This window comes from Cnephaeus nilssonii (assembly GCF_951640355.1).
Source record: "Cnephaeus nilssonii genome assembly, chromosome: 12".
Classification (NCBI taxonomy): Eukaryota; Metazoa; Chordata; class Mammalia; order Chiroptera; family Vespertilionidae; genus Cnephaeus; species Cnephaeus nilssonii.
The window spans coordinates 51,141,364-51,166,760 of NC_137083.1; the positions used below are offsets into that span (position 1 = coordinate 51,141,364).

The following is a 25,397-nucleotide window of genomic DNA, read 5'->3' on the forward strand; positions in this document are numbered from 1 at the left end:
AAAATGAGGAGCTTCATACAATTTCAATTTGGGGAACATCCTACTAAATAACTTCTCTATATTCTTACAAAATTCAGTGGTCATGAATGGCAAAGACAGACTAACTAGTATTTCAGATGAAAGGAAACTCAAGATAAATGACATTAAGTATAACATGTAATTTTGGATTGGGTACTGGATGGGGGAGTAGAGAGAGAATATTGTAGTTTAATGATTCACATCAACATTACATTGCCTGATTTTGATAATTATATTGTGGTTATATTTGTGAATGTCTTTGTTCTTGGTGAAAAAATGAGGAATTTAGGCGTAATGGGCATTATGCCTACACTTTAATCTCAACTGGTTCAAACAAAGTAATAACCATATGTAATAATATAGAGAAAAAGAGAATGATAAAGCAAATATTAAAGAAATATTAAAATTTGTTGAATCTGGGTATAGTGGAGTTCTTTGTTGAATCTGGGTATCTGCATATATTGGAGTTCTTTGCATAATTCTTGATCCTTTTCTGTAAGTTTAAATTTATTTCATATTAAAAGTTAAAAATAGGTAACCAATTTTGGAGAGTAGGAGAAGCTTTTTAATAGGGACAAGTATATAACTTTTCTGAGTTCATTTTGAGATAAATAACTCCAATTTTTGTTGATTATCCAGCTTTGACCTTTTATCACATCTAAATCCTTGAACAGCTGTCATTAAGGAATGGGGGACAACCAGTCCTGGGTCACAGAGTTCATCCTGGTGGGATTCCAGCTCAGTGCAGAGGTGGAAATGTTCCTTTTCTGGATCTTCTTCCTGTTCTATACCTTTAGTCTGTTGGCAAATGGCATGATCTTTGTACTCATCTGTCTGGACCAGAGACTACACACTCCCATGTACTTCTTTCTCTCACACTTGGCCATCATTGATATGTCCTATGCTTCCAACAATGTCCCCAAGATGCTGGCAAACTTAGTGAACCAGAAGAGAACCATCTCCTTTGTCCCATGCATTGTGCAGACATTTTTGTATTTGGGTCTTGCTGCTACAGAATGCCTGATTTTGGTGGCGATGTCCTATGATCGGTTTGTGGCCATTTGCCACCCACTCCAATACACTGTCATTATGAACTGGAGAGCTTGCACAGCCCTGGTCATCACTTCCTGGTCATGTGGATTTGTCCTGGCTCTGATCCATGCGATTCTTCTTGTAAGGTTGCTCTTCTGTGGGCCCCTGGAAATAAACCACCTCTTCTGTGAGATCCTGTCTGTCCTCAAGCTGGCTTGTGTTGATACATGGATCAACAAAGTGGTCATCTTCTCAGCTTCTGTCTTTGTCTTAGTTGGGCCCTTCTGCTTAATGCTTGTTTCCTATATACGCATCCTCTGGGCCATCCTAAATATCCAGTCAAAGGAGGGACGCAAAAAAGCCTTTTCCACCTGCTCCTCCCACCTCTGTGTGGTTGGACTCTTCTTTGGCATAGCCATGGTGGTTTATATGGTCCCAGAATCCAGTCAACGAGAGGAGAAGGAGAAAATACTGTCCTTGTTTCACAGTCTCTTTAACCCAATGCTAAACCCCCTCATCTACAGCCTGAGGAACACTCAGGTGAAGGATGCCTTGTATAGAGCACTGCAGATGAGGTCCATGTGAAGGGTAGATAGATGTTCAAGTGCCTTATGAAATATGTGGTTTGGTGAAGGAAACACTCGGAAAAATTTCCCAATTAGAAGTTTGATATTAAAACAGTAATTATTCAAATTCTAACTCTAAAAGTAGGATAAAATTCCACAGAAGAGCGTATCTTCTAAGGTTGAAATGGGACAACTAAATTATCAGAATATCTGGTCTTTCTTTAAAAAACAAATAAATTCTCTTCATTTTTTAAGGCCAGGAATATTATATGAAGAAAAAATTAAATGTGAGAAAGTTATATCACTACATTTCTCTGGCTTATGTATTTAGACATATGTGACCTCTTGTCACTTCATTAGAACAAAGGGTTGGGGAAATGTGCACACTAGTATTTTTGAATGACTCATTAGTATTTCTTAGTATATACCAGTTTGAGAATTTACATTAACCTAAGCCTTATAGTTTTTAAAGGGAATAGGCAGTAATTCCCAGCAGTTTTAAAATTACTGAATTCATCAAATACTTATAAGCATTAAAAAATGTATGAATTAAAATTACATCCATTATCTTGGGAGATTTAATTCACAATTATCTGGGAATGCATTATCTGTTCTGTTGAAACCTTGTTGTAAGGTATGTGTGATACAATGGCATTATATTTATGCAACATGTTTAAGTGATATGGTATTTTTTGTATAAAAATATTGTTTAGCTTGTATTTCCTGCATAGGTAGAAACCTTCCCCTTTTATTATATAACTAGAGGCCTGGTGCATGAAATTCATGCACGGGGTGGGAGGGGGGGAGTGTGTATCCCTCAGTCCAGCCTGCACCCTCTCCAATCTGTGACCCCTCGAGGGATGTCTGACTTCCCGGTGGGATCGGGCCTAAACAGGCAGTCGGACATCTCACAATCCAGGACTGTTTGCTCCCAACCGCTCACCTGCCTGACTGCCTGGTTGCCCCTAACCACTTCTGCCTGCTAGCCTTATCACCCCCTAACCACTCCCCTGCCAGCCTGATTGACACCTAACTGCTCCCCTGCTGGCCCAATTGCCCCTAACTGCCCTCCCCTGCTGGCCTGGTCGTCCCCAACTGCCCTCCCTTGCCAGCCTGGTTGCCCCTAATTGCCCTCCCCTGCAGGCCTGGTCCTCCCCAACTGCCCTCCCCTGCAGGCCTGGTCCTCCCCAACTGCCCTCCCCTGCAGGCCTGGTCCCCCCCCAACTGTCCTCCCCTGCAGGCCTTGTCCCCCCCAACTGCCCTCCCCTGCTGGCCTGATCGCCTACAACTGCCCTCCCCTGCCGGCCATCTTGTGGTGGCCATCTTTGACCACATGGGGCAGCCATCTTGTGTGTTGGAGTGATGGTCAATTTGCATATTACCGTTTTATTATATAGGATTATACATGCCATTCACCTAGAAAACAGGAATTCCTCTCAATCCAGAAAATGGAATTGAGAAGAAAACACTAGATTAGACATTACATGAGAAATCTGTATCTCTGTTCTTAATAATGTGGATGTAAACTGTCTAGGAAGGAATTCTGAATAGTGGCATCAGGATGGTTTCTTTCACATGGAACCATATAGAACCTACAGAGTAAGAAACACAAACTAATGTCACATGAAGTTGTGTTAATTCCTTCAAATTAGAGGGTAGATAGCTTGGGTAGCAGGTAGAACAAGAATAAGATTAACAGGGTTTTTCAGCCTGGTAACCAAATAGTCTACCCTCCTCTTGAATTTTTCAGAAAGTTTGAGGAGGATAGGTGTTAATTCTTCTTAATTACTGTGTATGTAGGCAGCAGAGCTTACTGAATATCCTATCTAATAAAGAGGGAATATGCTAATTGACCCTCATGCTGTCGCAAAGATGCCAGTGCCCACAGCCAATAAGGAGGGAATATGCTAATTGACTGCCACACTCTCAAAGATGGTGGCACCCACAGCCACAAGATGGCGGTGCCCAGTCCCCTCAGCCCCGCTGGGGCGGCAGACATGTGGGCCCAGCCTTGCAGTGCACCTGCCTCTGAAGTCCCCCAGTCCCTTCAGCCCCCAGCTGCCCAGAGCCAGCATGAGGCACAGGCAAGCCTCGGATGGCGGCTGCCCAGCCGCCAAAGGCCGCCCTCTCCCTTTTCATCTCAGGTAACCAGGGCCAGCCAAGGCTTGCACTGCTGGCAGTGGCAGCAGCAGAGGTGTGATGGGGGCATCGCCTTTCCCTGATCGCCGGGTCACCTCCTGCCCCTGAGGGCTCCCGGACTGTGAGAGGGGGCAGGCCGGGCTGATGGAACCCCTGCTCCAGTGCATGAATTTTCACGCACCGGGCCTCTAGTAATAATATAATGAGCTTGTATAATAGCTAACATTTTGATTAATCACCCAGTGCTATGCACTATGTATTGATAGTACTTTACATGGAACAGCTCAGTCATAATAACAAAGACATAAAGGAAGTCCCATTATCGGTCTATTTTATATATGTACACACCAGAAAGATAGATTCTTATTCATGGCATTTTGAATTCATGGAAATTTTCAAGTGATTAAATTCTGTGAACTTTCTTTTTTCTAGTACAGTAGAATTCATTGGATAGTAACTGATGATAGAAGATGCTTTATATATAGAGAAGCATGAATTCATAAAACTTGAATCATCTTAAGAATTTTTTATATCTCTTTCAGGTTTATGACCCTTGAGATATTTTAAAAACTTTCGTGGATACAGTGTAATGCAGTATGTGACCTGTGAGAAGGAGGGGGAGAGAGGGAGAGAGAATGAATTACAAATCACTTTCTTCCATTTAACAAACACTTGTTGGGTGCCTGTTTGATAAAAGACATAAGACATGTATATAACATATTGCCCACTCACAGGACTACTTAGTCAGTTAAAGGAGTTATCTCAGTTAGAATAAGTGACAATTGGTATCAAACCCCACCTTATCTTTGAGTGTATCTTGTGGATTACATAGATCTTGATAGTGTTATTATTATCCAAGCCTAGACATTTAATTCTTCTTAATTACTATGTATATAGTACGGTGACTAAAAGACCTCCTCATGTTAAACCGCTCTAATTGCCTACAGTAGAAAAAGACCTTCTCCAAAAGAACTTTTGAGGTGATGGAGATTATGGTGATGTTTTTATGAGTGGATATTTATCTCCAGATTCCTCATGTGGTATACCTTAAATATGTACAGCTTTTTTATACGTCTCATACCTCAATAAAGCTATTTTTTTTTAAAAGAAAAATACCAGATACAAAATTCTGCTTCTCTCATCCATGCCCCAATGGAATCCTCCATTGTTCCTCGGGGAGCGAGGAGGAGATGTTGGAAGGAGGCTGCAGGGTCCTGTAGAGACACGACCTCCAAGTGGCTAGTCTGAGTTTTTCCAAGGCATTTCCTTGGGTTTTGGAATCAAAGGCAAGCACATTTTTCTCACTGCATTTATGAGTAGAATTGTAAATGTTATGTTTACTAAGCAGTGAGATGAGACAAGAAACCACACTGGGGTCACATGGGGTGTTCAGTCTTCTCAGAGTTGAATTGCCACCCTTCCCTACTAAACGTTTCTGTCACTCATGGCTCCAGCTGCATGCAGGGTCACCAGAAATAATTCATTATCCAGCATCTGGTTTGAATAAACCACAGATTTATTTTCGGTCTCTGAAGGCTCTAGGCAGGAGATGCAAACAGCAGCTTTCCCTAGGTAGGACTGGCTGTAATGGGACCCCTTCTCTTTTGCATCCTCAGGTTCTGATGGGGATCTCTAAGGATGCCCAGTGGAACATCTCTCCTCTCAGTCTCCTCACTGGTCCAGTGATATTGAGAGAAAAGATTCCGTCCTGAATTCCCCCCTCTCCTACTAGAAGGAGATAAGCAAGAACATCAGGATTAAAAAAATATTTTTTAATTTTATCTTATTGATTTTAGAGAGAGAGGAAAGGAGATGGAGAGAAACATCAATATGAGAATCATCAATTGGCTTCATGCCTTGGCTGGGGATCCAGCCCACAACCCAGGAATGTGCCCTGACTGGGAATCGAACTGGCAACCTTTTGGTGCATGGTACAACACTCAACCAACTGATCCACACGGGCCAGGTCAGGATTTTTTTTTGGAGAGGAGTTTTAATTGTGAACATTTGAGGAACATCCCTGACCCCACAGTACATTGACTTCCAATGAAATATTTCCCACAATTGAGTTGCCCCTCCCCAGGCTCTGCGCTCTTGGAGGGTGGCATTTTTGTTGTGTTAACCTCTGAGTTCTCAGCATCTGGTACGGTGCGTAGCCCATACGCTCAGTACACCTTTGTTGAATGAATCAACAACACACTCATCTTTGTGCACACACATATGTTTTCCTTTGGCTCTAAAAACAGCCCCATATTATAATCATCTCTGTTTTCCAGATGGGGAAACTGAGGCTGAGAGAGGGTTAGCAACTTTCCAGAGTGGGGACTCAACTCTAGATCTTCGACACCAAAGTCTGGTTCTTCCCATGCAGCACATTGACGCTAGGCGTTTCCCATCACCACATAACATACCAGCCAGTTAGCCACCTGAAAGAGCCGGAAGTCATAAACATCGCCCCACTGGACCGACCCAGGAAGAGAAGCTGCCTGGTGTTCAGTCCTACAGCAGGGGTTTGGAGGAGCGGGTGCATTTCAGGCCCGGAGACATCGCCTTCAGAACATTCCCAAGGACCTTGTTCACCAATTTTTACTCCTTCTTATCAACTAGTTTCAGGGTGGTATCTTTTAAAGCTTTATATAAAAACACATTTAGTGCCCCGTGTCTGCCCTTAATAGTTCGCAGTGGGGCAGAGGGGAATAGGGCACTAGTTGTTTTGTTTGTTTTGTTACAAAGAACTAAAGGATCCTGTTTTAGGGATTGCAAAGGGATAAATGAAAGCTGGAGAAATTGAAAGTGGCAAAAATATTTGGGAAGTTGCAATGTTCAAAACATGGCAAAGTTGTCCTGAAGTGTCTCTAGTTCACAGCTAAGGTAACGTGGGTTTGGTGGTGGGTCTTAGGGCCTCCTTGGTCTGGAGAGTGTGCTGAGTGCAGGGTTGGCAAATGCCTATTTTTAGAGAGCGCATAAGCTAAGAATGCTTTATGCATGTTTAAATGGCTGAAAAAGTCAAAAGAATATTTCATGACATGTAAAATTATATGAAGTTCATGTTTCAGTGTCTGTAAGTAAAAGTTAACCACTTCTCAATGCTAGCTTTGCAGACACAGGGCACTCTGCCACGTGGCACCCTGCACAGTGAAGGGTCCCCCAGAACAGATCCTCAAAAGCTTGGGGAGACTGTTTAGCTGCTTGCAGGGACGATCCCAAGGTCTGGCAGGAGCCTCTGTGCAGTACTTCTCCCACCCAAGCCTGGCCAAGTTTGTCTTCAGCCCTCAGCACTTTCCCACTTTCCATTCCAGTCCCTCCTGGTGTGGCCTGGCACCCCACAGCTTCTGTGTGGAATGCTGCCATTTCCTACCTGGACCTGCTGGGCCACATTCCAGGCTCCAAAATGCTCCCATCCTCCTTCCCCCAACAGTAACTTCTAACCAGGTAACATGTTACCTCCCCCCAGAAGACCCTGGGGATGAACATTTTCTTCCATTTTCTACCTCTCTTACATAGGCAACTCCCATCCTGTCTTGAGAAGGGGTCCAGAGGGCTCCCCGATCCTTCAAACAGTGAGGTTGGTTCCCCAGCTGGTTAATCCTTCCTGCTTCTCCAACAAACCGGCCTTTCTGAGTATGTCAGAAATTTCCACTCCTTCCCCCTCTCCTCTAAGGATTTCAGTTCTCTCCAGAGGGAGGAGGGAAACGGGAGTGGGATGGGAGGCTCCCTCTCCAGCATCTCTCCCTTCCCTTCCTGCCATGATTGCTTCTGCTTTCTGCTGTCCTCCCCCAACTCAAGTCTTGGTTGATTGAACTTATAGTTTCTTTTCCCTTCTTCAGTAGATATTTTTGTCATAGGAGCTCAAAACAAAGATTTCTGAGACTAAGAAAAGAATTCCTGCAGAAAAGCAGGAGCCAGGGTGGAATTTAGCAGGCACTGAATTATTAGAAGGGGAAGATGGTGTTGGGCTGTGGGACAATCTGGTGGCCCTCCAATCCCTGTCCTTAGCTCTGCCTTGGCCACTGGACTTGTCTTCATTGTTGAGCACGTCACCAGGTTTGAGGCTCCAGCCTTGTACTGGGCCTTCCAGATTGGGATCACATGGCAACCAAATCCCCTTAGCTGTACACATGTCCAGAGTGTACAGTGAAGGAATCCTTCACACCATAACTTCCTTTTTTTTTTTAAAAAAAAGTATTTTATTGATTTTTTACAGAGAGAAAGGGAGAGTGATAAAGAGTTAGAAACATTGATGAGAGAGAAACATCGACCAGCTGCCTCCTACACACCCCCCACTGGGGATGTGCCCGCAACCAAGGTACGTGCCCTTGACTGGAATAGAACCTGGGACCCTTCAGTCCTCAGGCTGACGCTCTATCCACTGAGCCAAAACGGTTTCAGCCACACCATAACTTTCAACCTTTCTCAGGATGGGGTGTCACGTAGAGTTTGCAAAATGGATCCTTTAGGACTTCAGATTTCTGTCTAAAGCCAGTCAATTTGAAGGCAAGGTATACTGGCTTGCTCCTGAAGTTTAGGTGGGTTTTACAGAAAGAAAGAAGAAGGAAGGAAGAAAAACAGAGGGAAAGGAGGGGAGGAGGGAGGGAGGGAGAAAGCAAGCAAGGTAGGAAGGAAAGAAGGAAGGAAGGAAGGAAGGAAGGAAGGAAGGAAGGAAGGAAGGAAGGAAGGAAGAAAAGATGAAAGGAATGAAAGAAGGAATGAACGAAGGAAAGAAGGAAGGATTGGAGAGAACTTCATTTTGTTGAAGGTAGTGTAACATAAAGCATTGATAAGATGTCACGTCCTTGAAGCTCTCGTTAGCTCTCTGCCGCCTTTGGCTCTTGCAAACAATGAGGGAATATTTCTTCACAATAAGCATGTAGAGGGATTATGCAGTATTTATCTTGGCATGGCTCATATTAAAGATGTGGCGACTTTTAAATCAATCTTCAGTTTTTCTCTGCGATGCATTAGAGCACACTTGGTGAGCATGTATGCATGTATTATTTGGAAAAAAATCTATTTTTAGGAATTGGAATGAAACCTCAAAATCTAATTTGTCTTACTATAACAAGTCTACCAACTTTAGTCACATAAATTAATATCACGCAGGAAATCTACCAAAATAGTGTGCTTTCATAAATATTTTCCTTTCCAGTTAAATAAGACCCAAGACTCTCTGAAATATGTATTTAAGAGTAGGATTTCGGGTGTTAGTCTGTGCCAATGACATTACATTTTCATTTGGGAGCTACTTAAGCTTGGCACAATCAGTAGCATTCTTTTTACGTTTTTCTCAGTAGTTCTTGATTTTAAAAACAGCCAAATACAAGAAAACCCCAAATCCTACCCTTCTAATTGCAAGGTACCTGGGGGTGGGGTGTCTTATTTTGTGAACAGCCCTTGGAGGCCATGCTAAAGGCTGACAGTGAAGAGTCCTGTTCGCAGAGGGCCACTCCCAGGGAACCTGCCCTTGCCCCACCAGCTACTTAAGGTGACCCAGAACCGGTAAAGCCAGAGGCACGGGTGTCGCCTGTGTGTCACAGAGTCAGGAGCAAAGCAAAATAGACCTTCCTTAACTCTGGCCTCTTTCTATGTTCTTTCTGCTTCCCGTACACGTCACCCTTTTTTCTTCATTCTTCCTTTCCTCTCTTCTCACTTTGTCCCCTATTATCTGGAAAAATAAAGCATTGGTTTGACCACCCACTTATCCACCTGCCACCCTGTATTTCACCTTTATCTCTAAAAAACCGCTTGAGATTATTTTCATCACCTTTACTGGAAACTCCTGTAATCTGAATGTCACGTATCACTCTCCTAATAGTACACGTGGCCTCCTTTTAGTCAAGTCCCAAGTCTTTTACTTCACTCTTCATTGTCCTTGAAACTTCTACAGCACTTGATAGTTTTGGCCAGCCTTTCTTCCCTGAACCTCTTTCTCTGGAGGTATTCTGATTTCCTCTTCGATGGCATACTATGCTTCTCACCTGCCCTCCTCTTTCTTAACTGTGGGTTAGTAAAGTGCCTCAAGCAGGGTGACCAGACCAATATAGCCTTGAGAATTAAAGGGTGCTCAGTGATGATAGGCACAAACAAAGATCATCCCAGGCAAATGGAGATGCGCAGTCACCCTCTTCTTAAGGCTCAATGGAGGAGGAAGCGGAGAGGAACTCAGGGCAGGATCCGAAGGAGCACAGATCAAGGAGCTTTCACAAATCTGTCTTAGAGTTGCGTAGCCACTTCTGAGAATCCAGAGTTAAAAATTGAGCTTCACACATATGAGAGCATTCATTTACCCAGGAGGAGTGTCAGAGCAGGATTAGGGAAGAAAAAAAGGGTGAGGAAGAGCGGTCTAGGTGAGGAAAGGGCAGAGCTGGTTGGAGCCAGTCCTGTGGGTTCCAGTCACAGAGTCTGTCCTTACAGGTGAAGGTGAACTCGGTGCTGAAGCTGCTTCCAGGCTCTTCTCAGCCCAGGATTGCCCAAGATCAGCAGCAGTGAGTGGCCAGCAGGGTAGGCGGCCGTGATGAGTTTGCATAAAATATCCCAGAAACTGTAGGCATTGAAGACATTGGACATGGAAAGAAATAGAGCAATTGCATTGAAAATGTAGAGAATGAGAAAGTAGCTGATAGCTCTGATGGCCCCCAAGTGGGCCTCCATGCTGGGATCCCTGGAGCCAGTGGCATTGCTTTTCATGTGCAGGGTGTGCCTCTTGAGAGAGATGATCAGCAGGGTGGCCGCCAGGATGAACATGATGAGGGGAATGAAGATCCCCAGGTTATAGAGAAGAACCAGGTTGACCACGTTGGTCTCAGCGAAGTACGTCTTCTCTGTGGTGTTGCAGGAGGGGATAGGAATGGAACTATTCACATACACATTGAAGATGTCTTTAGATAAGGGGAAGCTGAAGCACAAGGAGATGAGCAGCGACAGTCTCAGAAGCCAGGGCATCAGCACTGTAATTTTCCTCTTCATCTTGACGAACAAAGGGTGCGTAAAGTTTGCAATTTTAAGACAGTAGAGCATGGTGAGCCAGGCGGCGAGCCAGAGGTTGGAGTAGTTCAGAAACAGGACGATGACTTTGAAAGGTGTGTACACTGTGTTTTGGTTGTAAGTGGCCCAGAATAGTAGGCTGAACACATTCTCCAGCATCATCCAAATCTGCAGCAAGAGCCTGGAGAAGCTCAGCATCAGCACAATGCAGTCCCCCACGGGGAGTCTTTTGTGTCTGGCCCACTCGGCCCCGTGGATGGCCGTGATGAAGCCGTTCCCAGCGATGCCAGCGAGGCACTCGATTCCGGAGACCACCAAGATGAAGACCACTTTAAACCTGGACATGTCTTTATCCGTGTAATCGCTGTTCACCGTCATCATTCTCTTTGGCCCTGACTTTCAGGTTTCCTTGCCAAGAACTGGTACCTGCTCCACAATCTTCTGACCCTCACTCAATGTTATTGTAATTTTTTTTCTCAGTTAATGGTTCTTTCTAATTTTTCTTCATTTGCTTGTCACATGACTGCAGGTTAGAGGCTTGACATGCAAATGATGAGAGGCTCTGGTTACTGGCTGTGTCCATTTTTCATAAAGATCCATTTGTCTTGGGCTTTCAGGCCTCACTGGAAAGACTGAGACAGGCTTCTGTCCCAGCACCTTTGAACCTTATTTACTTTAAGCTCATGTTCCCTGACAGGGCTAAGAGTCCCAGGTGAGGAGCCTCAGTGCTCTCTTGGCCTTTTCATTTGTCTCACAAGACCTGTTAATTACCTGCCAAAACTGGATGCCATTTGGGTTCATTAGAGCCGAGAAAGACTCTTGTCACATTTTCATTGTTGGTGTGTATATCACCAATTATAATTTACTAGTATCCACATCACATCACTATTTGAACTCAGAATCAGGTGGAGGCAGCCTGGGCAGGCTTCAGAGTGTTCTGAACATGGTGTTGAAGTTGGGAAATGTGACAAAATACTGTAACTTGAAATTTGATTCCCTACATTACCCTGGCTATGAAACAGGGTGAACTCGACGCTTAAAAAATATAGGCACCCAAGACTCATTCCTGAGGTAGTAAATCAGAATCTGAGCCAGGGCCCAGGCAGGCTGTATTTTTACGTAGCCAGGATTGAGAGCGAGTCTCAGCTAGGGTTCAATGAGTCCTGGCCACACCTATTCTGCAGTGAAGTTTTACCTTCTACTGTCAAATGTTGGACAGCATTAGTCCACCAGTGCGTATTATATTTTTATTGGGCACCATTTAATTTAGGAGATTACATATATGCAGGAAAAAAATCTGTCTTCTCTTGGAAATGAGAAGATTTGGCCACATGGGGTCTGCATGGTGAATCGGTTGCAGTGGAATGGTGACTGCCCATCTAAACCCAGACGTGTACGCGTGCACTTTACAGTTTGTCACGGTGTCCGCACATTCCTGTGTCTTCTTGCCCCTGTGCCTCGTGCCAGTGTGAGTGCCCTATTATAGTTTTTTTTATAACATAAATGGAAGGATGATAAAAATAGATTTCCCCACCCCACATTCATTTTCTTTCAAACAAAGAAGTCATATTTATTTTTATTTATTTTTTTACTTATTGTCTAAAGTTTTACATATGCAGATTTATTTTTATTATAAAGTTGTCCTGTATTATTCAATAATACTTATATAAAAATAGCACCAGACAAAGAAATATATTGCAAAATCAAGAAAGCATTGTATAGAGAAAGGAAAGTTCATGTGGACCCGAAAACTTGACATTTGATGACAGTTCTCATCTTCGGTAACTTCTCTTACTTCTGCCGCTATAAATTTATTTATTTATTTATTTATTTATTTATTTATTTATTTATTTATTGTTAATCTTCACCCAAGGATATTTCCCCATTGATTTTAAAAAATTATTTATTGTTTAAAGTATTACATAAGTCTCCTTTTTCTCCCATTGACCTCTCCCCAGCCGCCCCACCCCTCAGCACATGCCCTCACCCCCCTACTGTCTGTGTCCATTGGTTATGCTCATATGCATGCAAACAAGTCCTTTGATTCATCTCTTGAGAGTGGAAGGGAGGGTGAGAGACAGTGAGAGAAACATCGATATGAGAGACACATCAATTTGTTACCTCTTGCACACATCCCTACCAGGGCTGGGGCTTGAGCCTGCAACCAAGGTACGTGCCTTTGACCAGAATCGAACCTGAGACCCTTCAGTCGGTGGGCTGACACTCAATGAGCGAAACTGGCTAGGGCTAAACAGTTTCGTATTTAAGTGAGAAAAAATCTGCCTGGGATGTCCAATTCATCGCAAGTCATAAAAGAGTGTCTATTGAATGTAGGGGAAATTGTGTCCTGGAAAGATATATGGTAAACACGTGCAAATAGAAGTGTGACCAGAAATACTGTCGCTCGGTGTCCTGGAAATATGGCTAGGAAATGAAAGATACATTGTGTGGAAAGTTTTCAACATTGCGACATTTGCTATGGCAGCAGATGAGGGTACGATTTAGTAATATTTAGATGTAAGCCCTATAGTCACTGTGACTTTGAGAATCTTTATATGGCTGAAAATATTTTAGGCAGTGTGCCCACCACAGGCACACACCAGGAAGCAATTGCGAAATTAACGTTTGTAATAGAGGAAAGGTTTGGACCATTTAATAGGGAATGATGCTCCTGAGATAGATAGTGCTAATATTGGACTTGCGATAAAACTGAAGTTCCACGTGGCGAGTTATGTAAGGACACAGACCTCACATCCACTCATCTGCGCCATCAGCAGGAATTGCTTTTCTGCCAGACGTTAAAAATGGAACGCGTCTCGAATACAGAGTCACCACCTGTAAGCTGGCTCTCCTCCTGGGGCTTGGGCCGCAGAACGTTCTGGGGACTGTTTGATGAACCGGATACAACACAGCACTCACTCACTGCGCACAGGTCGGGGCTTAGTCACAGCAGAAAGCAAAGGAGAGCTGCTGAACTGTTGAAGGAAACTCATTTACATCACCCGAGGAAAAGCTCTCTGCTTATGCAAAAGCGGCAAAGATTGTTACCACGCAGTTGGCCTTTTGAGTTGACACTGGATAGTTCCCTGAAAAGGTGCCCCCAAGTAGTTATAAAACGTTATGGAGAAAGTTATCTAGCATAGGGTTATTTGGTCCTCCTTTCTGCTTAGAATTGGTTTCTAGAAATCGAACATGTTGGAAATTGTGTGATAATGAAAACTGACTTCCCAAACAGCTTATTGATTTCCACCTCTGTGAAGATAACCTCCCACTGCTCAGGGCTGCTTTATCAATCCTACCTATAGCGTGACATGTGGTCCACGGTGTGATTCAGGACAGAACACTTAGTACAGAGACACTGGGACGCCAGAGAGTCGTGCAAGGACTTTTGAAAATCTTTAAAAATCGTGTTGAAAATGCCTATACTTTTGAACAGCTACTTTCCATGATTAAACTAAGGAAAACTAAATAACATTCCTAGTCAAGGCTACCTGTCAAGGCTGAATTCTGAGTTCAAGCAAACTTGCCAAAAGATTAAAAAATTTTTTTTCTTTGTTATTTTATTTTCCCCCATCATCATTTATACCCTCTATGCCCTTTCCCACCCCTACTCCCCGCCCCCTGCAGTCACCACACTGTTGTCCATGAGTTCTCTCTGTTTTTCTTTTTCCTCCCTCCCTCCCTCTCTCTCCTCCAACACCCCTATCCCCAAAAAGAGCTGTCTGCCTGCTTTCTATGAGTCTGTCTCTATTCTGCTTATTAGTTCAGTTGGTTCATTATATTCCGCATATAAGTGAGATCACATAGTCCTTGTCTTTCTCCAACTGGCTTATTTTGCTTAGCATAATGTTCTCAGGTCCATCTATGCTATAGCAAAGGGTAAATTTTTCTTCCTTTTTATAGCTGAGTACCATTTTATTGTTGACACAAGATTTAACAATGATATTTGTTAACAGTGTTGGTACCAAAGAAAAAGGTGCAGATTTCTGGTTCCAAGAAAAAAAATTAAAAATTGTAAAAGAAAATGTTAAAAGTAAATATTTTAATTTTTTCCAATTTTGAAGTAAAGATACAATCACCAATATACACACTACGCATTATATAGTGTGATGGCAAACAAGATCAGAAAAATAAAGTTTGATTATTTTACTCCACTTGGTTTGTTTTCCTGCCACATTAATCCATAGACATTTGTGTCCCTGGCTTCTGTAGACCCTGGAGTTTTATTTTTCAATGACCTCTTCAATGATCTCTTTAATGCATGTCATGTCTTGTGTGGACATGCATTAAAGCTTAGCTGACTGTTTTCACCACCAGATGGCGCTTGAGTCCTTCTTGAACAAATCGAGCAATTACTCAATGTCCACTAGTGGGCGGGCATGCCTGTTCTTTCTAAATATGAGCCTGGGGAAAACCTTTGAAAGCCTCTATTTTAGGCAGTTGGCTAAGAGTTTTACCTGCCCACTTTTAGGGAGAGGTCTGAATCTTCATACTCATGGTCAGAGTCATTTCAGACAGTTTTCATGAGAATTTTTTTTTTCTTTTGGTAGAGTATCATTAACAGATAGGTTAATATTTATTTTTGAAAGATAAATTGCAAATAAAAACTATATTACTTAAATAGACTAATTTGAGTTGACTACAGAGCCTTTTCTAAAGAATCCGAAACATCAGAATAATAGGATCCTAATAAGGTGACCAGATCATCCCGCTTTTGGCAGGACAAATTGTTAAAAATCGGTTTTGTCCCGCCAAAAGAGGGATGATCTGGTCACCTTATCTAGTACCGCAGATGACCTGAGAGCTCACCATTCGCAGGTGAGTGAATAAGGCCTTGGGAACTGCAGAGAGCTAGCTGCCTAAGGCCACACACCTGTGAGGCCATTATGGGACCATCAAGTAATGCATCTTGGATAGTCCCTTTAACTTGCTTGGAATTTCTATTAAAGTTCTCTGCAGGCTCTCTTTACTTCCATCACCACATCTCCTCTGCCTCCAACCCTCCCGCCTCCTTCAGACCCTTGTGATTGCATTGAATCCACTTGGATAATCCAGGCTCATCTTCCCATTGAAAACCTAAACTGCATCACATGTGCAAAGTCCCTTTTACCTTGGAAGGTGATGTGTTCACAGGTTTCCCACATTAGGATGAGGACATCTCCTCAGACATTCTTCGGCCCACCACAATCAGTATCTAGGCACGTGCCATGCCGAGGGCACCGAGCGGCCAGATGCACCAGCACTGGTCAAGTCATAGCCTGTGCTTTCTACTTCCTTCTCCCCCTGCCTCCTCCCAGTACCTGGAAGCAGCTGAGCAAGTGGGAAAGGAGGTTGAGAAAAACAGAGCTCACCCACCCAACCTTCCCCATCGCTGGAAGCGGTGTGGAGCTGAGGCGCTCAGTTCCAGCTGGAGAGAGGACAGACCTTGAAATTAGATGGTAGGTAATGATTTTGATCACAATAGGACTGAACTTTTTCTTTTTACTAGTAACTGAAAAGTATGCTGTGTTAACTCCTAACATGTTTGGAAAGCCACGCTCTACCTGGAGGGTTGCTTATGGCTGGAGAAAGGAATTCCTCAATAGGGAGACTGAAGGCAATGTTGGGGAGAAAGGAACTCCTCAATAGGGAGACTGAAGGCAATGTTGGGGAGAAAGCCATCCCACGTGGTCCCTCATAGGATCAAACTCATTGAATGAACCTGGTACAAGTAAATTCTATTCACTGCACAAACTGGAAATACCCTTTTCTTAGAGGGGGTGAGGTGGCTGAGTGTTGAGCCCACTGCACCAGGAGGCCAAGAGCTGGGGGGCCTTGGATGCCCATGGATTTCCTATGAACACTGGATGATTCTTCTCTCATTTAGAGATTTTTTGGGAAAAAGTAGAGAAAGGAGAGAAGAGAGTGGGAAAAGGTGGAAAGGCCTGGACTGATAACTATGGATACGCCCATCGGGACCAACAGGTGGACAACATTTCAAATCTGTGCTGGCAGGAAGAGTGGGGCACGTGGCAGGAGGGAGGCTCAGCGGGTCTCGGAAGCTCTGAATCACACTTCCCATGCTTCCCATCATGTGAATGTCTGGCCTGCCTAAACCCTCAGACTGTAACCAGGAAACTTTCATGGGCTTCCTGACATCTAAACCCAAGTTTCTCCCCGATGGCTGGGCGAGCCTGCTTCCTTCACTCCTGAGACCAGGAACACCGAGAGCAGGCCCCGCGCAAGCCTGAAAACGGTGAGTGGCAATCATCAGGCCAAAACCAAAATTACTACCTACAGTTTTTATTATATGCGATGTGTAATTATGTCCATGTAACAATAATGACAAACATGTTCTATTAACAGTTCTTCTCCAAAGACAGACCTAATGGTTTGGGGCGAGGAAAAACTTTTGGAGGGAGAATTTGGAGCACCAAAAATGGATGTGTGTTTTGTGCAGAAAGTGAGACGTTGGTATGTGTGTTTGAACAGAGTGGGTGAGTCAAGATAAGGTGCAGCAGGTACTGAGCATAATGCAAGGAAACAGATGGATGTTTTGTGCCTTCCTCTTCAATATAGGGCCCTGAAAAATACAGAGCAGGAGAAGAGGGCCCAGTCCTCAACAGAGCCCCAGGTTGTGAGAAAGGAACCCGGCTCCAGAGTGACATGGGGAGGGGCAGGGAGCAGGGAGGGCCATTAAGCAGAGTTCACCTTTCCCTAGGTCAGTGATGGGCAACCTTTTGAGCTCGGTGTTTCAAACTTCGCCAAAAAACTGAGCATAACTCGGGTAGTGTGTCCCTTTGAGGAAAAAACATTTCGTGATATTTATAGTTTAAATAACATAAACGTTTCATCCTTGGCATGCGGCCGCCTCAGCGGCCGCGTGTCATCAGAAATGGCACTGACACGCGTGTCAGAGGTTCACCATCACTGCCCTAGGTTCTAAATAGGAATGAACTTGACAAGCCAAGTGGAAGTGGGGTATTGTTGATGCTTATCTGTGGGTGCATGCTGTCTCCATGCCCCAAATCTTTCCTGGGATTGTCTGGCAGAAGAATCTGGGTATCTGGGTAATTTTGTTTTCCTGAGGAGGGTGGGCAGAAGTACCCAACTGAAGCTGGATTCTGTTTCTACGTGGGGACAGGTGCTTTTTACTTTGAATTGCATGTAAGTAAGTCTTATTTTTGAAATTAATGAGATTGTACCTGGCCACAATTAGGCTCTCAATAAGTAATTTGTTGAAGGAAGGGAAAAGGTGGGAGGGAGGAAAGGTAGGAGAAGGGAAAGTGGGAAGGAAGGAAGGAGGAAGGAGGGGAGTAGGAAGGAGAAGGGAGAGGAAGTGAGGAGGAAAAGGTGAGGAAAGAAATGGCAATGTCCTTTACTGGTGCCGGGTGCTCTGTCACATGGATGTGCTTCAAGTGGCACAGGAGCCTAAGGAGGAGGCATGCTCTGTGAAGGGAACACCACGGTTTGGGTTGTGACGGAGAACGCAGGGGGCTGCTTTGGTGCCAGATCTTCAAGGTTTGTGGAGGGAGGACTAGAATTGTCCTTATTCTGTGAGTGAGATAAGAAATGTTCCCGTGAAGACGGGCTGAGTTACCAGTGAGCTCACAGGTCCTGTAATGCTGATTCTCTCTGAAAAGCTGCCCGGTAAACTCAACTAGCTGGTGCTTTCTTCATTGCTGCCCTGCCTTAAGATCACTTTCTTCATCCTCCCACAGGAGGCTCTTTCCCCACTGTCCATATGTTTGACACTATTGGCCTTGTGCTCTGCACTTGTTTTTTTTTTTTTTTTTTGGTGTCTGTGGGGAGGTTGAAGAGATTGCTTTTGCTCTCCCTTCACAAATACCTTGTGTGTTGTGCTGTGACTCTCAACTGTGTCTGTTGGTCCACTGGAACTTGGGTGGGTGTAAACAAGGGGTGCTGTGAATATTAAAGGTAAAGGATCTAGGTGTAGAGTGGGCTTATGGGATTTAAAAATGCTTAAATCCATAGTCTTTACTAGTTGCTTTTATGTGTTCTCAATGCTGTGTCCACGTGAAGACCCCGAGTCTATGACACCCACAATCAAGAGGGTTGTTTCCTATCTTGACAAGTGTAAGCTACTACGTTTCTGAAGGGGGTGGCACACTCCGACAGTCCCTAGAGAAGGCAATGCCACCTGCTTTGTTTGAGTGGGCGTCAGTTAGGGAGTCTAAATTGGAGCATTGGGAAGCTGATTACAAGGAAATGTGGGTATAAAGTGAGATATGTACCTTTCTTCCCTCTTTCCTCCTTCTCTACATGTCTTGTGAAAGGGTTTTGAGTCCAGCAGAAAATGGGAACTCCAGGAGATACTGGAGCAGACACAGGAAGGCTGCCCTAATATGGCAGGGAAGTCCCTGTATGTCCCACCCCCTGATAGGTAGGTGGGGCTGTGTCATTAGCTCTGGCCAATGGACTGGGAGTAGGAGATTTGTGACATCCTCACCAATGTACAGAAGAGCAAATGTGACTGGTCCACAAGCTGCCTTCACCTGCTAAGGTGACTCCTGGGGCCTCATTTGAACTGGTGGAGCACTGGCTCTAAGCAGCCTGGGTCCCTGAGAGGTCCTGTGGAGCACTTGGGCCTGCAGAGGGCTTTGGATAAGCAAGAAATAAGAATGTGCTTCTTAAGCCATTAAAACTTTCAGACTTCCTTTTTAAAGGAAAATGAATTTAATCTGATACCTCAACTAGTATAATTTTAGTTTAAAAACATTTACATAGCATTTAGAACCTTCAAGGAAACAGGTTTGTAACTGATATTTATGATATGATATGATATGATATGATATGACATGATATGTGATATGGTATGATATGATATATGATATAATATGATATGATATGGTATTTAGGGAGCCAGGTAAAGGTTGATGGGAAAGGAATTACTGCATTCAGATGTGTGACTAGAGGTGACTTTGGGAAAATCTGTTTCCTGAGCAAGATCAAACTGGACTTTGTTTCTACTCTGTGCCCACAGTTGGCTATTACAGCCATAGTATATTGAAATGTTTGCACCAATCACCTTTGTTTGCTCCAGGCCTGGAAATATGCCACTGGCAATGATGATATTACTAAAGAGGATGTAGTTAGTGAAAGGATAGAAAGCTGTCTTTGGGCGGGATGGAAGGGCTAGCAGCTGAAAATGACACTCTTTCAACTAAAGGAAATTTGAAGTCAGCTTAGGGCTCATGAAATGGACTCAGTCCCAATTTCCAGAGCTTTGTCCTTTCCCTTCCTTTCCTCCACTGAAGCTTCCAGTCTGTGCCCAGGAACTGGTTTGAATGAGCCACTGATTTATTTGCAGCCATCCGGGATCTGGAGTGTAGATGCAAATGTCAGTTTTCTCTGGTAAGTGTCAGTGGCAATTGGATTGGTTTCTGATTTGCATTCCCAAGGCCTCAGGGCTCTCAGGAAACCACATCTCACAGGCAGTCTGGTGGGGATTATTTTTAATCTTGGCTATAAATGCCAGTTCATCATACTTCTTAAAACTGAAAGAGCTTCCATTTGAAAGGCAGAGGATAGCAAAATTCTGGAACCAAAAAGGAGATAAGGAGAAGGGACTCTGGGGACAGAGAGGGTTTGGGGATCAAGAGTGAGATGTGGGGCAGACACAGGTTTGGCAGCTGCTGGCTCTTTGGGGGACTTGAGTAACTCCAATGGAGGAATTTATTCTGAAAGAGCATGCAGTGGGGGAGACTTATCTTGGGCATTTTAAGCATTCTGCAGTTTTCTTTCAACATCCGTCTCTTTATAAATTGTCCCTCTTTCCGATGTAAGCGGTGACTTCTCAACTATTCTCATCACTTCTGGGTCTCTTGTCTCTCACTGGTCTGGACTTTGCCTGCAGAGGATTTTACTCCAAGTTCTAGGCCAGGTTTAGAATTGATTTGTGTGCAGATAGATGCACACTCAGTAAGGATATTTTGAAATCTCAGATGAACTCCCACATAAAGTGGAATGAATTTTTAAATTTGCACATTGAGTTAGTGAAAAAGCAACTTACATTTAAAAAGCAATTTATTAATTTTACCCCCAAATTTTAATTTTAAAAATTTAAAAAGTAATTACTTTAAAATCAGCATTGGGTCCCCTCAATTCACCTGATAGGTGAAAACACAATTCTGGGTAAACTCACTCATTTCATGTTACACTCATCCCACTCAAGATATTCTCTCCTGCTTTGAGCCTGGCTGCTAGTTAAAGGCGGAAGGAAGGTGGTTTGGGCTGGTCTCCAGGCCAGGTGTCCAGTCACCAGCCACATCTTTCCCATCTGCAGAATCACTGCCTGCAACGCCACTCCCTCTCGCTTTGACACCTACCTTCACGTGGCTCCCTGTCTTCTCCTTTGGACTGCCCTGCTCTGGCTCACGCCCCTGGTGCTCGCTGCTCCATGTTTGTGCTCAGCTCTTCGTTGTATGGAATCTCATTCATTACTTGGTGGTTAGAGTAATGTCCCTACTGTGGCACAGGTGCACGTCTTCCCAGGGAGTCGACCACCATGTCTTCTTAGCTACTTGACAGACAAGTTAGAGTTGGCGAGGGTGGCCTAAATTCGGCTTTCATATATACTTTATTCAGGTTACACTGGTTAATTAAATAGGTTTCAGGTGTACAATTCTATAATATATCATCTGTATATTGTATTATGTGTTCACTACCCACAGTCAAGTCTCCTTTAATCACCATTTATCCCCCCCTTTACCCTCTTCTACCTGCCCCTACTCCCCTTTCCCTCTGGTAATCACCATGCTGTTGTCTGTGTCTATGAAGGTTTATTGTTATGTTTTTGTTTTTTTGCTTAATCCCTCCACCTATTTCACTCACCCTCATCCCTCCCACAGCTATTAGTCTATTCTCTATATCTATGAGTCTGTTTCTGTTTTGCTTGTTTGTTTTTTCATTAGATTCAATATATGAGTGAAATCATATAGCATTTGTCTTTCTCCAACTAACTTATATCACTTAGCATAATGCTCTCTAGGTCCATCCACGCTGTTGTAAAGAATAAGATTTCCTTTTTTTTTTATGGCTGAGTAGTATTGCATTGTGTAAATGTACCACAGCTTTTTTATCCTCTCATCTACTGATGGACATTTGGGCTGCTTCCAAATCTTGGCTATTGTAAATAACACTGCAATGAACATAGGGGTGTATATATTCTATAGAATCAGTGTTTCAGGTTTATTTGGATATATCCCCAGTTCAAAAATTTCCTTAGCCATTTCCTGTAGAAAATCAGTTTGGGGCAATTTTTATGACCCCAAATTAAGCCTGACTGAAACAGACTTAGAGGTCCTTGTATAATATTAAAAAATTATGTATAGGTTTTTTACTTTAAGTTTTAAACCAGATAAATGCACATTTCTTTCCTTTCTTCTGATCCATTTGGAATTTGTTCTGGTATAAGATATGGGAGATGTATCCAAATTTATCTTTTTCTAGATGGTTGTCTAGTTATTCTAATACCATTTGTTGATTAATCCATTATTTCCTCACTGATTTGCAGTACCACTTTTATTATATACTAAAATAAAGTATTTCTGGATGCTGTATTTGGTTTTGTTGGCTATTGATTGCCCAATATTACACCATTTTGGATATGTTAGCTTCCTAACATGCTTGTTTTCCCATGTGGTTAATCCTCTCTCATTCTTAGTTTTCAGAATGTTTTTGGTTTCTGTTGCTTTACTTTCGCAAATAGAGTTTATAGTCAGTTTGCTTAGAACATTTTTGGCATTTGTGTCAAAATCACACTAAATATTGATTTATTTATGGAAATGTTTTATCTAATGACATTGACTCTTTACTCTGGTTCAGATCTACTTGTTCAGATCGTTGTTTTGTACCTCTGAGGCATTTTTAAGTAGTTTTCTTATAGGTCTTGCTTATTTTGTGTTAACTTTGTTGTTAGTATTTTATCTTTTTACACTCCTGAGGATTTTCTCCCTTTCCATATTTCATGCTCTTATTATTTATAATACTTTTCAGTTGTTTCTTTTAAGTGTTTTATTTATGCCATCATATTGTCTGCATATAATGATCTTTCAACTTTTTCTTTCCTATTTTTTAAAAATATTTTTATTTCTCTTTTATAATTGCATTGGATAATATCTAGGGACCACATTAATTAATAGGATGAAAGTGAACATCTTTTTCTTTTTCCTGAATTTAGTATAAACAATAGTGTTTCCTCCTATTAGGTTGAGATAGATGTATTTTATCACATCAAGAAATTATTCATCCATGCTTATTTTATTAAGAATTTTTAAATAATTAGGAATAGATGTTAAATTTTCCTCATTTTTAAAAAAAGCATTTCTGAAAATTATTAGCATTTTTCTCCTTTGTATTGTCAATATGGTAAATCACATTGACATATATTTTAATACTAAGCTGTTTTCTAGAGACAGCTATCTTATCTAGGTTTTCAAACACCAACATAGATTTGAACAAAATAAGTTCTTATGAGTACTGTTATATCCCCAGTTTGTGGTAATTTTTTCTTTATTTTTTTATTTTGTGTATTTTTATGCCTTTTGTATTTCTCAATAATATAAGCAAACAGTAATAATTTTATTTATTTCAATGAGCCAATTCTTATATTCATGTTAATTCTCCCTTTTCTGATCTTTAATTTATGACATCAATATATTTAATGAATTGTGTTTTTCTTATTTTCTTAGATTTATTTCATAATTATTCTTCTAATTTCTTGGTTTGGGCTTATACTTTTTAAAAGTATTTTTCTTTAAGTTTTAACTTACACAGCCCCTTCCTGGCTAGATTGATCTAACACAACAACCACCATGTCTGTTTATTTTCTGTGTTTTCCCACTAGAATAGAAGATCTGTGATGACAGCAGCCCAGTTTATTTTGCTCCATACAGGATACCTAGCCCATAAACTAGTGTCTGTCATATAGTTGGTGTTCAGCCAATAATGGTTAAATTAATACATAAACAATCCTCTAATTATATACATCACATAATGAAAATAAATGACTGATTAATTGAATGGAGGAGGGGAAAGGAGAAAAAACAGACCTATAGATGGTTCCCAGAATTCTAGCTTCATCAATAGGAAATATTGCAGTGCTATTTAATATTAGTAAGTTGGAGAAAACTGAAGGAGAAGTATGTTTGGGGAGAAAAACTAAGAATCCAGCTTTGAATGTGATAGTTTTTGATTTTGTTAAATATATTTTTATTGATTTCAGAGAGGAAAGGTGAGGGAGAGAGAGATAGAAATATAAATGATGAGAGAGAATCATTGATTGACTGCCTCCTGCACACACCCCTCTGGGGATTGAGCCTGAAACCCTGGGCATGTGCCCTGACCGGGAATTGAACTGTGACCTCCTGGTTCATAGGTTAATGCTCAACCACTGAGCAACGCCAGCTGGGCTGAATGTGATACTTTTGAGATACTTCTCCCCTATGGGTTTCAACATAGTTTGTATATTCTAAAATTTTTAAAAAATTAATTTCAAAATTCTGCAATCGGCTTCTAGTGCTCACATCCAAGGACCACCAGATATTTGAGAAAAGACTCAATCATGAAAGAAAGAAAATGAAAACATATACAAAAATGGAACTTGTCGGAAGGAGAAATAATAGAGGGAGGAGAAAAATCGTCATAGTATTTCTAATTATTTTCTTCATAGAAAATAATTATTGAAATTTAGGAATGTAGGAGAAAATTGGTGGTTTAATAGATTTGCTAATGGGAAGATGAGGGAATGTCCTAATGACTTTTACCAAAGAATGTAAGGGCAACTTCATCGGTGAAAAATGAAGCAGGGAGAAGAGGGGTTGGAGGTTTCAGGACTGAGGAAAAGATAGGAGATAGTCATTTTGGGTATTTAAGTGAATGATTTCTCAGGGAAATATGGGCTAAAAATGCCCAATGATGTTACTCATTTAAGGATGAAGAGCATGAATCTAGGAACACAAGTTCATCTGGTTATAAAATATTCTCAAGTAACACTAGGCTGTTTAAAGGTAAATGTGGAGTGTTACAAATAGTTGAGTTCATCTAGATATGGGCATGAAGAGAGAGAGGGCCAGGAAATTGGAGTATTTTATAACTCATTTGTATATAATTTTGTTAGGGAAATTTCAAACATACCCTGAAATAGTGAGACTAGTACAAAGAACCCCCATGCACCTGAGACTTTGTTTGACAGAAATCATCAATCAACATATGACTATTCTAAACCTCTCTCCTCTTCATTCCTTTGCCCTGTGCCAAATTATCTTAAAGTAAATCTCAGACATAATCTCACGCCACCTGTAATTACCCAAAGTATTTTCAAGGGTCTGGGCACAATACTTAACTCATAATACAACCTGGGTATGAAGGGAAGCAAAGAGAGTAACAGAATATAGATATGTCTATGGATCAAAAGCCCATGACCTTTCCATGGCAGCCCTGGAGCAAAGGAATAAAATGGAAAATAGGAGATAGAATTTTAACCCATGAGTTGGGAGATTTGCATTTTTTATTAAAACAAACATAGTGAGAGGGTCAGTCAACTAATTATGCTACACAGCCTGTCCCTCAAGCCTTTCCTACTTACCTAGTTCTCTGTCTTGTAAAAAACATCAATATAAACCACATCGTAAGGTATAAACATGTCAAATCACTATATTA

At 42.1% G+C, this 25,397-nt stretch overlaps 2 protein-coding genes across 2 annotated transcripts; one reads left to right on the forward strand and one right to left on the reverse strand.

The window, feature by feature from the left end:
* Nucleotides 1-705: 705 nt before the first annotated feature.
* LOC307108543 (olfactory receptor 2A2-like) lies at nt 706-1,635 on the forward strand (the record flags this gene model as incomplete). Its single annotated transcript, XM_079786610.1, has 1 exon — nt 706-1,635. One exon carries the CDS (start codon nt 706-708, stop codon nt 1,633-1,635), a length of 930 nt encoding a protein of 309 aa, XP_079642736.1.
* Nucleotides 1,636-10,160: 8,525 nt separating this feature from the next.
* On the reverse strand, nt 10,161-11,117 carry TAS2R40 (taste 2 receptor member 40; the record flags this gene model as incomplete). Its single annotated transcript, XM_079786395.1, has 1 exon — nt 10,161-11,117. The coding sequence occupies one exon, from the start codon at nt 11,115-11,117 to the stop codon at nt 10,161-10,163; it is 957 nt and encodes a 318-aa protein (XP_079642521.1).
* Nucleotides 11,118-25,397: the final 14,280 nt, after the last annotated feature.